Here is a 13209-nt window from a genome sequence, read left to right as displayed (position 1 = left end):
TTTAAACGATAAGTATTTACAATATTTATCTGATTCTATTTACAATATTTTATCCGGGTTTTTTTTTATCCGATATTCTAAATTGTTAAATACATTTTGAAGCGAAATCAGTATTTTCGAATATACTTTTTAGCATTAATTTAAATAAAAATAATTGTTTAAACGATAAGTATTTACAATATTTATCTGATTCTATTTACAATATTTTATCCGGGTTTTTTTTTATCCGATATTCTAAATTGTTAAATACATTTTGAAGCGAAATCAGTATTTTCGAATATACTTTTTAGCATTAATTTAAATAAAAATAATTGTTTAAACGATAAGTATTTACAATATTTATCTGATTCTATTTACAATATTTTATCCGGGTTTTTTTTTTATCCGATATTCTAAATTATTAAATACATTTTGAAGTTAAATCAGAATTTTCGAATATTTTTTTTTTAATGGCGGGCACTTGGAGCTATTGTCCATTGGCCACAGAAAGTGCCAGAACTGCTAATTCTCTTTTCGTTACCCAGTGGGCACCTGTGGTGAAGCCACGGCGGTAGAACAGCGTCGCCCACGTCACACTACCACAACCCGTTTATAGGGCGGGTCACATTCACACACAAAGGAGAAAGGACATAGAACACAGGAGGGAAAGAAACATCCATGCCTTGCCCGGGATTCGAACCCAGAACCTTTCTGATGCAAGGACAGTTCCCTGCCCCCTACACAGAGAATTTTCGAATATTGAAAATAAGTATTCAAATAATACGTATTCACAATATTTTATCCGATTTTATTTGCAACATTTTATCCGTTTTTTTTATCCAATATTCTAAATCGTTAAATACATTTTGAAGTAAAATATTTCAGAATATTTAAAATAAGTATTTAAACAATAATACATATTTACAATAAGTAATTTGTAATAAGTCTTTAAACATTCTTAGTGTTAAGTGAATCGAATACGATTTTTTATTCAAAAACTTTAAATCGTTAAATGTATTTTGACGTGAAATCAATAACTCAGAAGGTTCTGAACCTGGCAATAACCATATATGGCAGTACTTTTACTTTCGTTACTTGTACCGCCGGTACAAGTAAAAAGTACGTACTTTTACTTGTACTTTGTTACTTTTTAAATTTAGTACTTTTACTTGAACTTTCGTTACCTTTTTTGGGAAAAAGTACAAGTATTTGTTACGGAAATGTTGAATGAAATCGTTACTTTTTTCTAAAACTCGGTAAGCTTTCTAAAAGAAAATTAAAAAAAAAATGCTGTCAAAATGCAATTATTTTGCAAAATGAATCAAAATATTAATTTAGAAGTTATTTTCATTCATTTTCGAGTTTTATGCATTTGTTTAATACATTTTAAATAAAAAAATGTTGGATTTTGTTATTACGCTTTTCAATTTTCTTTTTGGACTCACTAATAATACATATTTGTCATAATACATTTTTTACTAAATACATTTTTACCTAGTACATTTTTTACTAAAATTACGTTTATGCCCGACCTTGTCAAACAACGCCCAGTCAAATCTCTAAGAACTTCGGAACTATTTGTGCTACTGAAAACTATTATAATTACTATTTTAACTCTTGAAAACTCGAAGGTATTAATTTAGCCGCTGATACTAAAATTCGTTTACAAATTTTAATTATTCCGTTAGGCAGAAATGTTCGGAAAATGATTTTCTCGCATGACTTCAGCATTAGCCATTGTTACAAATAAAACTGTAGACTGTTCTGTTTCAACTTATACTGCACATTCAATTATTTTTTACTAGCTCAAAGATCACAAAGCTATCTGAAACCCCGTGTTTGCTTTGTTTATGTTTGTGCTTTTAAAACGCGTTTCTATAGAGTAAAACAATTTTAAATCAATGGTAATTTAAATAAATAAAAATAATAAACTAAAAATTAAAATCAATAGATAAAATTTCTTTTTCGTGCAAATCCATAAAAAGTTTGATATTAAAATTATATTTGATTTTAAAATTATATTATACGATTATATTATAAAATTATATTATAATATTCTTCCGAATTTAAAAATAAATTAATGTCCATAACTTTCAAAATTAAAAATAATTAAATAAATAACAACAATTTTGCAAAAACATTAAAGAACATAAGAATATTATTCAATAAAATTTTAGGTTACTTTGAATTTTCGATTTCCTAGAAATGTACTTTTAAATCGTTACTTTTTTTGTTTAGTACTTGTACTTTTACTTGTACTTTTTACTCGTTACTTTTTAAAATAAGAACTTTTTACTTTTTACTCGTTACTTTTTTTAAAAATACTTGTACTTTTACTCGTTACTTTTTAAAAGTAACGTTGCCATATATGACAATAACTAATCACACATTCCTAATTTGATATGAAATAACAGGAATGGAACCTATTTCAATCAGATATTTTACATTGTTATATTTTACATTGTGAAGTGAAATCAATGTTTTCGAATATTAAAAATACGCATTTAAACAAAAGGTATTTTCATTAAATAACTTGTAGTAAGTCTTTAAACATTCCAAATGTAAATGATTCAAATGAGAATTTTTTAATCATATATTTTAAATAGTTAAATGTATTTTTAGGAGAAATAAATATCTTAGAAAGTTGCATTCTCCTAGTTTGATATGAATTAATGAAACTTATTTTTATAGGATATTTTACGTTTTTCAATGCAGTTTGCAAAAACATAAATACCTTAGAATATTCATAACCATATAACTATATGCACTTTTTTAGATTGTTACAAAGCAACCTTTGGGTTTTATTATGTTACTATTTAGTGTTTAAATTGTAAATGATTTAGATAGGAATTCATTAAAGAGATAGAGATTTATTAAAATGTGTAATATGATAAAAAACTAAATTGCAATGAAACGAAAAAATTTAAAAAAAATTTAACGTTTGCAGTATATGTTGATAATTATATAAATTAATCAAGAATACGTATTTCTTCTTTCATTTCTTATTTGATATCTCGTGTGAACCTATAAATTAGATTGTTTTTAACATGAGAGAAAGTTTATTGTATTTCTTACTTTTAACAGAATTTGTACGCTTTCAGTATTATAATAATTACGAAATAATGTTTAGATATTTAAGTTTTATAATTATTTTAAAATGCAATGGTTATCGTCATTTTTATTAAAGAAAACATCTATCGGTACACTCAAAAGAATTTATATTAAAAAAAATCACGCAACATCAATCTATATTTTAAAAATGTCCAGCAAAATATTTCGCTTTATGATGATGATCACTCTATTACAAAGTTCACAAAAATGAAATAAATAGGATATAACTGAAAATTTAAAAACAAAAGGTTTCTTTCATACACAAGCTTTCTGTGCAAAATACAATGAAAATGAAAGTAGTTTTAAAGTTAAGTAGACAAGTTAAAGTAGATTATTAAAAGCTTTAAAAATATATAGACCAGCAAAAAAAAGTTTTATATTTTTGAATAAGAAGAACTTTCTACTGAAAGAAATACATTAAAGCTGATAAAAATTACATTTTAAAATATTCATAAAAATTAAATGCTTAAACAATTAAAAACAAAATTTGATTTTGATTGAATGAAATACAAAAAGCCAAACATCCTGATATCAAAAAAAAAAAAAAAAAAAAAAAAAAAAAAGAATAACGAATTTTCGCTCTCTTGAACACCTTGGAGGAAACACCTGGACTCAGATTAGTTTCTTGGTGAAAATAGTTCTATCTTGATGGTAGTGACATCTAGGCAGTTAGTCAATTATTATCTTGATGGAGTTCATTTTCATCCACAATTTAACAGACTTAATTCAGATTGGATGGTTGAGCGGCTTTTACTAATAAAAAGCTGAAATGAAATGTAGTTATACTTAAGGGCTTTTAGTTATTCAAATTACTTCAGTTATTAAAATCAAAGTTCGTTTTCATCTACATTCGGATTCCCTGTCGGCTGAGATTGGATTGTTGAGCGGCTTTTACTAATAAAAGAAAAAGTTGAAATGAAATGTAATTATACTTAAGCCTAGTAGTTATTAAAATTATCTTAGTAATTAAAATTAAAGTTCGTTTTCATCCGCATTCGAATTCGCTGTCCACTGATATTGATTGGTGGAGCGGCTTTTACTAATAAAAGAAAAAGCTGAAATGAAATGTCATTATCCTTACCCTATTAGTTATTAAAATTATTTCAGTTATTAAAATTAAAGTTCGTTTTCATCTACATTCGGACACCCATTTGATGTTCTGTATTGATCGTCTTTAATATAATATTTTAAAATCCGTGTCAAAATAGTATATAAATCATGGGTCACGAATTAATGCTTAAGAAAGGAAGAAACAAAAATTCTATTGAAATCAGTCGAATCACAATTACGGGAACCAGGATGAAAAACACTAATAAAACCAGTTTGAGTGCATATGGAACTTGAGAGTGTTTCTACATAGTTTTTGATGTTCTAAATTCTGCCTTTCTACGTAGCGATTCTTGAGATTTCTGTAGATTTTTTTTTCTTGTCTTAATTCCTAATTTTCGCTCCCCCTAATGCATATACTTTCTTTTTCATTTCATTTTTGACAATGATTCTAAAAATATACATTAAAGAGAATCTTCACAGAATACTTTGTACACTAAGGGTAGTGTTTACTGAACACCCTGTATGTGTCTCAAACAACTAATAATTAAATATATTTCAAGAATTGTTTGCTGAAAAATTTAATTGTTTTAAATAATTCCTTGTCGACGGGATTCTTAAACTTTTTCAATTCACTTCTGTCTCCATTTTTACAATATGAACGTTAACTCCGCCGTTTTCCACCAGATGGCGTTTTAAAGGGTCTCATCATTATAGCACATAACCAGTTTTATACGGACCAGTTATATCCAGTTTTATACTTCTAAACGGAGTTAAGATAAAATCCCGTCTATGGAACTGCTTATGGAACTTTCTGTAAATGAAGGGGTCACAGTTATGGACATCGTACTAAAGAACGTAGAGTGTATAACTGTCACTTAGCCCTTCAAAAAACACGTGAGCCCCATATTCATAATAGTCAAATGCCCCATATGCTTAACCTTACGACGATTACTTACTTTGTGCTCTGTACAAGCTGAACCTTTTTTTTCTTCTTGTACAATTTAAGTGAATTAACTATTCCATTATTTGTTTATTACTAGAAAAAGAAGCATTAGTAAAATTTTCGTCTGCCAATATCAGCAATCGCTTGTTTAGCAATGAATGAGAGAACACGCTTAATTAGACCAGTTCCACGAGATAAAGAACGCGATTATTTAGCGAAGCGATTCGTGAGAATGAAGTTAATGATGTGAAAAGATTTATTTAATGTTTCACAAAGGGCTCATGGGTAATTGTGACAACTTTTCAATATTATGTATAGCTTTGTATAGAAGATACCAAAACAACTTATTAAGGTTAAGTGCTTGATGTCGTAACTTTTTATTTTGTTTAGCTTTAATTTTTTTTTTTTCTTCTCTCTTTTTGTTTCTCTAAGTAATTGGAAATTTGGCAAATTCATGCTTTCTCGAATTTCGAGATTAATACTTCTTAAAGTTTATTTCTTTATTCCATTTTGGGACGGAACTAAAATAAGCCTCAATAAAAAAAAGTTTGATCATGAATTAACCATGGGAAAACTGGATTTCTATTTTAAAATTATTTATTTTTCAAGTTCACGTAATTAATATAGTGTTTTGGTTAATGTCCCGTTAAATTTTCAATATTTTTTTTATAAAACTTAATACATAATGTATATATTATACATACAGCTGATACGCAAAATATTATGTTTTAGGTATCAAATATAAATAGTTTTCGTTTCTATAAACATCCCCTACCCTAAATTTTAAGCATGTAAATATTGCTTTACTTCGATTTTTGAGGAATTCATATTTTTCATTATAATATACTGAAACTTTGGATAGTGCATTAAATAATCAAACAATAATTTAATTCAAACTACAGAAAAAAGCAAAACAATTTACATAGTGGTAAGATTTTTGTCATGATTTATAAAATTTATTTTTACTGAAATTCTTGATTTTTTATGTAACAAAAATATGCTGAATTAAATACATTTTTAAAACTTTCAGTAAAGTGAACATTTCAAATTATGCGATGTAATTATAATGTGCTTTACAGGCATTTAGTAAAATTATTGTCTGATTTATTTATTGCTGAATTTTAAAAAAAAAATTTTGCATTGGGTACTTGCACTTCGAGAAGAAGATCACAGATACCCACACATGTGACCTATGACGTCAGCTGCAGCCGATCCTATATGAGCAAAATGGCGTATGAAAGTTAAGCTACATTTCTCGACATAAGTTAGTATGTTAATTAACGTGAAGTTAATTAAATACACTGTCGTATCACGCATCAAATTTGTTGAATCTGTCTTTTACTTTAATTAGATTCATTATTTGTTTATGTATTTTATTGTAACCGTGATATATTTTTGTCCTGTGCGTCTCACAACTTCGGTGCACAGTAGGTTTGCTTTAAATAAATGCCATGTTTCAACAACCAATCAGGATCGAGATAGCCACACTACGTCACTTGCAGGTCGTTGAATTTCGTTGCACTGTTGAATGGAAAACAATTTATCTATTCAAGCATTTTTATTCGGCAAATTATATGATAATGACATTTTTGGTGGAAAAAAATCAGAATTCTGATAATAAAACCAAAATATACGATATTTAAACCATTCAGTTGGTAGTTTTTCTGTTCATATGGTTACAGTTTACCGGAAATTCTGGTTTTCAAAATTATAGTTACGCACGCTTGTTAGTACACATTTATTAAAAAGTGCAAAACAGAAAAAAATTTAACCGAAAAATAGTTTTTAAGCCATGCTCTAAGAAGAAATTGCTTAATTTTACCACATTTACGAAATTTTATCACTTATTATCAAACCATATTTTATTGTTAGTTTACCAGAATCATTACCAAAGCGCTCGCTACGCTAAAAATTACCGAGCTTTCTGCTATTCTCATAGAGCCCCGAAACACGGTAAATTTTACCATATTCTGAAAGTTTTAACTGTATTTTTTTTCTCAATGTAGTATTTGTTTAACAGTATGAGAATAGTTTTGCTGATACATACATTTGGACAAATCACAAATTCTTTTTTCAATGACAGTTTTAAAGTAACTTTGACACATGCATACACTGTTCTTACTGGAACAAAATAAGTTCCTTTTGCAAATATATTAAGTGCTAAAGAATTTAAAATGTGTGTACTTTTTGCAACTTCCAACTTGAAAATAGGCTTAAGTTTTTATTCTAAAGGAGTATAAAACTTAATAGACAGAATAAGATAACTGTTTGGATGCTGTACCTAATCAATCATAAACAATATCATCAATTTAAAAACAAACCTAACTAATATCATCAATTTAAGAACAAAAAAATAAGTTTATTTGTGTAAAATGCTTTAATTTATTAAACTATTGATTTAATCCTATATAAAGTCAAATATACCATGTGTTTATAGCAATCATTTTAATCAGTGAAGTTTTGACCCAGTTTTAGAACAACGAAAACAGAGAGAAATTCTACATCAGATAATTTTAGAATTGAGATGTACCGGTCGATAAACAATCAGAACGAAGCGTACACATCTAACTTGACAACATTACCACTTTAAGCAGAAAATGTTCTTCCCATTGTAAACAGACAATAAAACAGACGACAATTATTCGACGACAGTCTAAAACGCAATTATCACGCGACCATTAGAACACCTCACGCGTTTCTCACCTCTGAACTTGATCACGAAATTGACGGTTATGAGTTTCTCTAATAGGATTCTTATCCAAACACCGGAACCGAATGATTTGCACTAATTATGGATTCTATTTAGAAGGTTGATTAACTTCATATCGTCTGCGTGGAATTCCTTCCGCATAAATTAATTGCGTATTCCTATTGACCTAGACACGACGGTGGAAGAAAAAAAATAGCGTGTTTTGTGAGGTCACTCTACAATTTGGAAGAGATGTTAGTGTGTTTATAGGCTTGCGTAGTCTGTTGACCTAACGTGACCATCACGAGAAGTTCTTGAGTGTTTATGAATCTTTAACACGATAAATTCTTCCTAACGTGAATTATCTTGTTGTTTGTTTATGAAGTGAGGTGATGGTAAATGACTAAACGTGTTTTCGCGTGAAATCTTGCTTTCAGAATTGTTGTTCTCGAGAATTGGAATTTAGGTGGTAGATGCTATTTGCTATTTTTAACCACATAAGGCGGTCAAATGAAAATGGAAAAGACTAATTGAATTCTTTTTCGGAGAAGAATTCATTCCATTAGAAGAATTCCTAGGGAATACGATGACAGGAAAACAACATTTAAGCATATATCTATATCTCGCTTATTATTTATCAAACTATAAAAGACCAGGTGCCATTTGAAGAAATTTAGTTAATGTCAACTGCAGTTACGATTATATGTATAAGATCGTAATTGCAATTGCTGTATCGCTTGACAGAAATCTAATTATTTTTAAAAAAAAAAAATGAAATTTGAACATTTATTTCTATTTATCATATTATCAAGGTTTTGGTGGCGTTTGCGATAAAAGAATTATGTGATTGTTTAAAATACTGGTGTTTATTTTGTAATTATAACTGTAACCAGAGACTATAACTAAAAGTTTCATTTCAAATGCTAAATTCGGAGCTAAAATGAGGGTAAACGGAGTTCTAGTGAGCTTCCCAAAAAAGTGGTGATATTCGAGAAACTAATGGGGAAAGCTTTATTGAAAACCCAAAATTATAGTTATAAGCCTAAAAATTGGATTCGAATAAATTTAACCTAGTACAGGAACAAAAAATTAGAAATTTTTCTTAAAGTCGAAATTTCAGCTGTAGTTCTGTATATTAATTTCACAAAATTTCAGCTGTTTTCCTGTATGTTAATTTGTCTTTCCTTTGTGTCTTATAAAAATTGTAAATAGAAAAGTTAAGTGTAGAAGAGGAAATGGAAGATGTGACTCGCTTTTAACTAATCTTGTTTTGTTACGACGTAATTAAATTTTCAATTTAAATATATGTGATTGCTTATAATATGTCATTTGTTTACATTGTTATGTTTTATTCAGATTATAATCTATCCTTTTTATTACTGAGTTTTTAGAGGAAATATTTCAGATCAAACCGTTTGATTTGATCGTGGTTTGATCCGCTTGATTCTCTGAACTTAAAAAGGCTGTTAAAACCTGAACAAAAATAATTAAAAATCTTTAAAAAAAATTTTAAAGGTAATAATTTTAAAGAAATATTAAATATTTATTTACTGTTGAAAAATAACTTATCTAAACTGAAACTTTTTAAATGAGTTTAGTTTAAATCAGCAAATAATTCTATTATTCGCTTTGTTTATTGTTTTTTAGTTTTCTACTTAATATTTTCCTAACATTAATTTATAATTATTATTTTGTGCTGTGCTTCTAATCGAATGACAGGGATATTTATAAAAATCTTGTTTTGATTGAGTGGATTTAATCTCTTAAAGGCATTTTGTCAAAAATAAATAAATAAATAAAAAAATTAAAATTTAAAAGCAAAACAAAAAGTAAAATCAAACATTAAGTATGCTCACTTTTAGTATATTAATCTAAATAACATAGATAGATAATTCAACTTTTTCTACATATGGTAATAGTACACCTGTGTCATAAATAACACAGGTGAGAAGAACTTGCAAGAAGAAAGAACTTTCAATAGAAAGAACTCGCAATAGAAGAGCTTGCAATAGAAAAAGAAAACTTTTCTGGGGGAATCATATGTGATTCTTCTTTAATTCCACTTGCAATTGGCTGACAGAGGTTGGCCTAACCTTCCATACTTCCTCTATAAATTTGGTTACTGATTAAAAATGTGATAAAAATAGTGTTACTTAAAATGCTATTTAAGTTAACTTTAATAAGAGCTTAATATTTATTTCAAAATGTGAATCAGTCATCTCATTCCGGGGAAACATTTGATTTTTTTGAGATGGTACGATGTAAGTTAAAAGCACATATAGCACATGGAAAGAAATCTATTTTATAGCTGTAAAGTCAAAATTTTTAAATAGACTTTTTATTTTTCCTGCTATGAATTTAATTTCGACTACCTTCGATTTTTCCTGTTTCACTGCATGAATTTTGATTCGTACAGAAGGAAAAATTCTCGTAAATTTACAGTACTGAATGGTAACAACATTTATGGTAGTAAAGAAACATAATTTTGGTTAATTAAAAACAAAAAATACGGTATTTAAATCATTCATTTAATAATTTTTCCTTTAATATGCAACCCCGGTGGCTGAGCGGCAGCGCTTCGCGCTCCCGTGCACAGGTCCTGGGTTCGATCCTCGGGTCTGGCAAGGTTGACTCCTTCTTTCCTCCCTTCAGTGGGTCGATAAATGAGTACCAAGCAAGCTTGGGAACTAAACACTGGGGGTTCCGCGCTCGGCTGACCACCGAGGATATTTTACCACCTCTACTACCGAGGGCATTTTACTTCAGTTCTGTGGTCGGTGCCAGCCAGCTTCAAAATTCGTATCGACCAGCCATCGATGGGATTTGAACCCGGTTCATCTCATTGGAAGGCGAACCCTCTATCCCCTGAGCCGCCACGTCTCTATCATAATCATAAAAATATCGTTTGAATAATTTTTTTCAGTGAAATGAATCTATATCGCATCAATTTTTTGTGCTAAATCTGAATATTTTGTGCTTAATATTTGTTTATTTTTTTGTTTAGATTAGAGACTCAAGTTGAAAAATTGGACGTATCAGATTTCACCAGGGAGATCATCAAGGACGTTCTACGATCGGCAAGTACAGGTCTCTACCACAAAGATTGCAACTCAGTTTACGCTAGGTGCTCACTTAGCAGGACATTGTTCGGATGAAAAAAAAATTCTAATTTGCAATCCTCATCAACTAAATGACATTTGCCCTGTCGTTTCTACGATAGTGAAAGAACAAATATTCTATCCACAGAAATGTTTTTTTATTCTCCCTTCAACTGGCTTGAAATATGCACATGCGCAGAATCGTCGATGTTCGTTCCAAATAGAAAAACATATCAAGCACAGCGGGAACTGCCTTTTGCAGAAAAGAATATTTGTAGATTTTTCTCAAGACGTGTATATTTCTGTCCGGTATCTTATGTAAATGTCTGCACGAATTATTCGCGACAAAACAAGCATTCCACGGCTGCACATTTGCATGATTTACCAAACGCATTTACCAAAAATAAAAAATAAATATTATGAAATTTATGAAGGAACTAAAAGGTTAATTCCTTCTCTTGTTGAGGTCTACATGTATGAAACCAATAAAAAGCAATAACAAAAAGATTCACAATCAGAACAAAATGGAAATTATCCGCCAAGGGAAGAGTATTGCAGGCAATTTGATGTTCCTAGAAATAAAATATTAAAGCATTCTGACCTTGCTAAAGTGGATCTTTTCCTCTAAAATAGTAATATTTCAAGCTATCTGGCATTTTAGGAGCCAACATTATAGCTTCAAAATAAGTATTGCAGGCAATATAATGTCATCAAAAATTTACTTATTCACAACAAATCCACGAAATCTGATACTGCTGCTGCAGTCAACATACCTCCAATAAAAAAAAGATACAATGCAAGAAATTTCAACTTAATGCTTTATAAATATCTTGATTAATCATCAGAACTAATTTCTGACAAAAAACTGTTATTCCGAAATTCAGTATTATAATAAATTTCCACGTTTGCGCTTATAATCAATCAAAATATATTAGGAATTGCGTTATTTTTTCTGAATGAAAACTCGAGGAACGCCTCGTTCCATGGCTTTAATTTGAGGAAACAAATACTTATTCAACTATTATTTGCTGAGCAAATTGATGTTCTATTATGGCTTATGACTGTGAAAATTTCTCTGCTTTAATTCCAATAAATTTGGTAATTTAAATCAAGACATTAAAGTGAGACACTCCATTTCAAATTTTAGCAACCAAATCGGATTTCCAATTCAACATTATTTACGTACTCTAGAGTATTATTTTGACAAAACTTCATGTTTTTCATTTTGTGGTGTATGTGGTTTCATTTGTGAGCGTGTTTATGAAAAGTGTGTGTTTTCCTAAATAAATCCCTAAATTGTATTATGTTTCAAATGTTTATGTAAATAAATTCAATCCACTGAAAATATTATGTCTCGTTATTGTTTACATTGAAAAATATTTTTATTAAAAGAGTCACGTTGATGCTTAATTCTCAACCCAAGTGAAACAGGCCCTTCACCTTTTTCCCATTTTTCATCTTTTTTGTTCTTATGTAACACATGTTTCATATTTTTATTTATTTATTCTACAGTTTTTACTAGCGTTTTGATATCGATTGTACTTGGACTTTTTGAACCAAGTAATATTTTCAGTTTTTAGTAAAAGAAAACGATATACGGTATAAAATATACGATGTATACAAAGGCAATAAACAAAAATAATTCTGTATTATTTTTTTTCTGTATTTTCACACATTTGCGACCAATACAAGAGGTGCTCTAAGTTTTCGCCAGACGCATAGATTCGCGCAATGCATGAACACTGTCTAGAATGATGCACCTTGTCAATTTCGCCGGAAATATCTCAAACGCATCCTGCTGTTGCAACAGACTGGTCATCTCTTAGAGTATTGGTCGTAAATGTGTGACATGTTTGAAAATACAGTCAAAATAAAATTGTGTAGATTGATTTGTTTATTGTCTTTGTATAGCATGTACTACATCCGGCAGCCCATTTTAACAGTTGTTTTAGACTGCTTCTTATATGAAAAATATTGAACATTCCTAACATTTGCAATCTATGATTATGCTAATTAGGATAAAGAAGAGCCGTGGTGGCTCAGAGGATTGAGCCTTCGCCTTCCAATGAGGTGAACTGGGTTCGATTCCCAACGATGGCTGGTCGATACGAATTCCACATCCGGCTTGCACCGACCACAGTACTGACGCGAAATATCCTCAGTGGTAGACGGATCGTGGGTTAGAATCCCGCTGCCGTCAAGCTAACCATGGAAGGTTTTCGTGGTTTTCCTCTCCATGCAACGCAAATGTCATCAAAAAGTTCTCCACAAAGGCAAAACTCTCCCAATGCTTGATTCTGAAGTTCCCTTGTCTTCTGGATTAGGTTCAAAAGTACAAG

General features: G+C 29.6%; 1 protein-coding gene across 2 annotated transcripts in view; it reads left to right on the top strand.

The window, feature by feature from the left end:
- LOC107456944 (uncharacterized) overlaps positions 1 to 12215 on the top strand; it is a 22208-nt gene extending 9993 nt beyond the window's left edge. The window contains exons 1-2 of one of the 2 annotated variants that reach the window (XR_011636830.1): positions 7760 to 8428; positions 10777 to 10912. Coding sequence is in view for 1 of the 2 variants with exons in the window: in XM_043044812.2 (XP_042900746.1) it covers positions 10777 to 10927 (151 nt within the window). In the remaining variant the exon portion in view is untranslated. Of the gene's footprint in view, positions 1 to 7759; positions 8429 to 10776 lie in introns of those variants that run through there. The other variant, XM_043044812.2, reaches the window with a different exon arrangement.
- Positions 12216 to 13209: the final 994 nt, after the last annotated feature.

The sequence above is a fragment of the Parasteatoda tepidariorum genome, chromosome 5 (assembly GCF_043381705.1).
Source record: "Parasteatoda tepidariorum isolate YZ-2023 chromosome 5, CAS_Ptep_4.0, whole genome shotgun sequence".
NCBI lineage: Eukaryota > Metazoa > Arthropoda > Arachnida > Araneae > Theridiidae > Parasteatoda > Parasteatoda tepidariorum.
The sequence above is the reverse complement of the archived record's forward strand: the minus strand, read 5'-3'. Positions and strand labels throughout refer to the sequence as shown.